Below are 2,244 nucleotides of genomic sequence, written 5' to 3'. Positions count from 1 at the left end.
GGGGGAGGTTGTAGGTATCTTAAGAGGAGTTGAAAGCATCCATGAGGGGCTTTTGGGGTTTGAAGTCATCTAAAGGGGTGGTGGGGGGGTTGGGAGTGTGTGGAGGGGGTTAAAAGCATCCCAGAGGAGATTGTGAGTGGTGGGGCAGGGTTGACAATGTCTAGGGATGGTTGTGGGTGTGTGGAGGGGGTTGTAGGTATCTAAGAGGGGTTGAAAGTATCCAGGAGGAGGGTTTAGCATTTGAAATCATCTAAAGGGGCTTTGAAGGCACTTGGGGAAGGGTTGGATACACTTGATGGGGTTTAAAACCACTTAGGAGGAGATTGTTTGAGGGTGTCTAGGGGAGGGTTGTAGGTATCTGGGACATGGTAGAGGCATCTAGGAGGGTGTTTGAAGGTGCCTGGAGAAGGTTTGTGGGTGTTGGGAGGGATTTGTGGGCATCTGGAGGTGTTCTGGGCATCTTTGGGGGTTTCTGTGGGTATCAGGGAAGGGTTTGAAAACATCTGGGGGGAGTTGAGTGTGTCTGGGAAGGAAGGGGGTGTGGGCTCTGAGAAGGGGTTTGGAAGCGTCTGGGGAGGGGGGTGTCTGTGCATCTGGAGGGGGTTTGGAGGCATCTGGAGGGGTCTGTGGGGGCTCCCCTGCCCCCCTGAGGGCACGTGGGGTGCCCAGGAACGTGGACCTGCGGGAGTACCTGTCGGAGGAGGTGCAGGCGGCGCACGCTCACACCACCTACGACCTCATCGCCAACATCGTGCACGACGGGAAGCCCTCGGAGGGCTCCTACCGCATCCACGTCCTGCACCACGTGAGTGTCCCCCTCCCGGGGGGCTCGGGGGGGCCATGGCGACCCCCTGGCCCACCCTGTCCCCTCCTGGTCCTGGCAGGGCACAGGGAAGTGGTACGAGCTGCAGGACCTGCAGGTGACCGACATCCTGCCACAGATGATCACCCTGTCCGAGGCCTACATCCAGGTGAGGGGGCAGGGGGCAGCTGGCACCTCCAGGATGTCCCTGGCACCCCCAGGATGTGCTCTGACCACCCCTCCCCCTCTCCCACAGATCTGGAAACGGCGCGAGGAAGATGAGACAAACCAACAAGGGGCCTGAGACCCCCTGGGGACACCCAGAGACCCCCTTGGGATCACTCCCAGTCCCTTGTGGAGATGCAGAGACGCCTTTGGGGACACCCCAGGCTCCCTTGGGGACATCCAGAACCCCCCTGGAAGCAACAACAGCCGTCTCTGGGACACCCCAAGATCCCCTTGGGGACACCCAGAGAGCCCCGGGGACACCCTGAGCCCCTTGGGGACACCCAGAGAGCCCTGGGGACACCTAGGTCTCCTTGGGATCACCCATAACCCCTCCAGGGACACCCCCAAACCCCTTGGTGTGTCTCTCCCCACCCCAAATAAATGCCACCCACTTATTTTTGTAGCTCATTTTCACCTTTTCTCTTCTTTGTGTTTGGGGGGGTCATGGTTTTCACTGCTTCCCCCCCGACCCCTCAGCACCCCGTGACCCCCAGAAACACCAAAAAAACTGGGAACACAGAGGCAGAGCTGCATCCAAGCTTTATTGGGAAGTGCTGGGGGGGCCCCCAGAGCCCCCCTACAGCCAGACGTGCTCCTGGCAGTGCTGCAGGGCCTGGGGGGCACAGAGGGGTCAGTGGGGGGTGCAGGGGGTGCCACCCCTCCATGTCCCCCCTGTCCCCACTCACCTGGCAGCGCCGGGCGGGCTCGGGGCCGGAGCACCAGTACATGGGGCCCAGGGCACAGGGGCCCAGGGGGGGTGACAGCACGGGGGGAGCGACACCCTTGAGGTCCTGCGGGGGGGACACGGGTGTCAGGGGTCCCCCCAAGGGTGGGGACACCCCAGGGAGCCTCCTGGAACCCCCTCCCCGGGGCTGTGACGTCCTTGGGGTGTCCCTTGGGGTTGTGACACTCGGTGCCCTCCCCCACTTGGGTCACTCTTGAGTGACCCCTTTGAGGCCTGTGACACCCTTGGGGACCCTGACACTGTCCTCTCAGTGGGGGTGGCACCTTCTGGGGACCTCATGGTGTGCCCAGGGGTGGTGGGACTCCCTCGAGACTGTGATACCCCGGGACGTGTCCCCTCGGGGCTGTGCCACCATTTGTGTCCCTGCCATGGCCCCTGGGGACTGTGACGCCCTTGGGATGTGTCCCAAGGACTGTGGCACCCCTGGACGTGTTCCCTCAGGGCTGTGCCACCCTGGGGTGCCCCGTCA

The 2,244-nt window shown here is 62.4% G+C and overlaps 1 protein-coding gene across 1 annotated transcript in view; it reads left to right on the top strand.

Annotated features, from left to right (window-relative positions):
- USP39 (ubiquitin specific peptidase 39) overlaps positions 1-1,438 on the top strand; it is a 10,337-nt gene extending 8,899 nt beyond the window's left edge. Inside the window, exons 6-8 of the mRNA XM_029963933.1 lie at positions 532-805; positions 885-971; positions 1,059-1,438. Coding sequence (XP_029819793.1) covers positions 532-805; positions 885-971; positions 1,059-1,106 — 409 coding nt within the window. The 3' untranslated portion in view covers positions 1,107-1,438. The remainder of the gene's footprint in view (positions 1-531; positions 806-884; positions 972-1,058) is intronic.
- Positions 1,439-2,244: the final 806 nt, after the last annotated feature.

Source organism: Manacus vitellinus, unplaced genomic scaffold, assembly GCF_001715985.3.
Source record: "Manacus vitellinus isolate BGI_N305 unplaced genomic scaffold, ASM171598v3 scaffold_105_pilon, whole genome shotgun sequence".
Lineage (NCBI taxonomy): Eukaryota > Metazoa > Chordata > Aves > Passeriformes > Pipridae > Manacus > Manacus vitellinus.
This window is presented reverse-complemented; position numbering and strand designations above follow the sequence as displayed.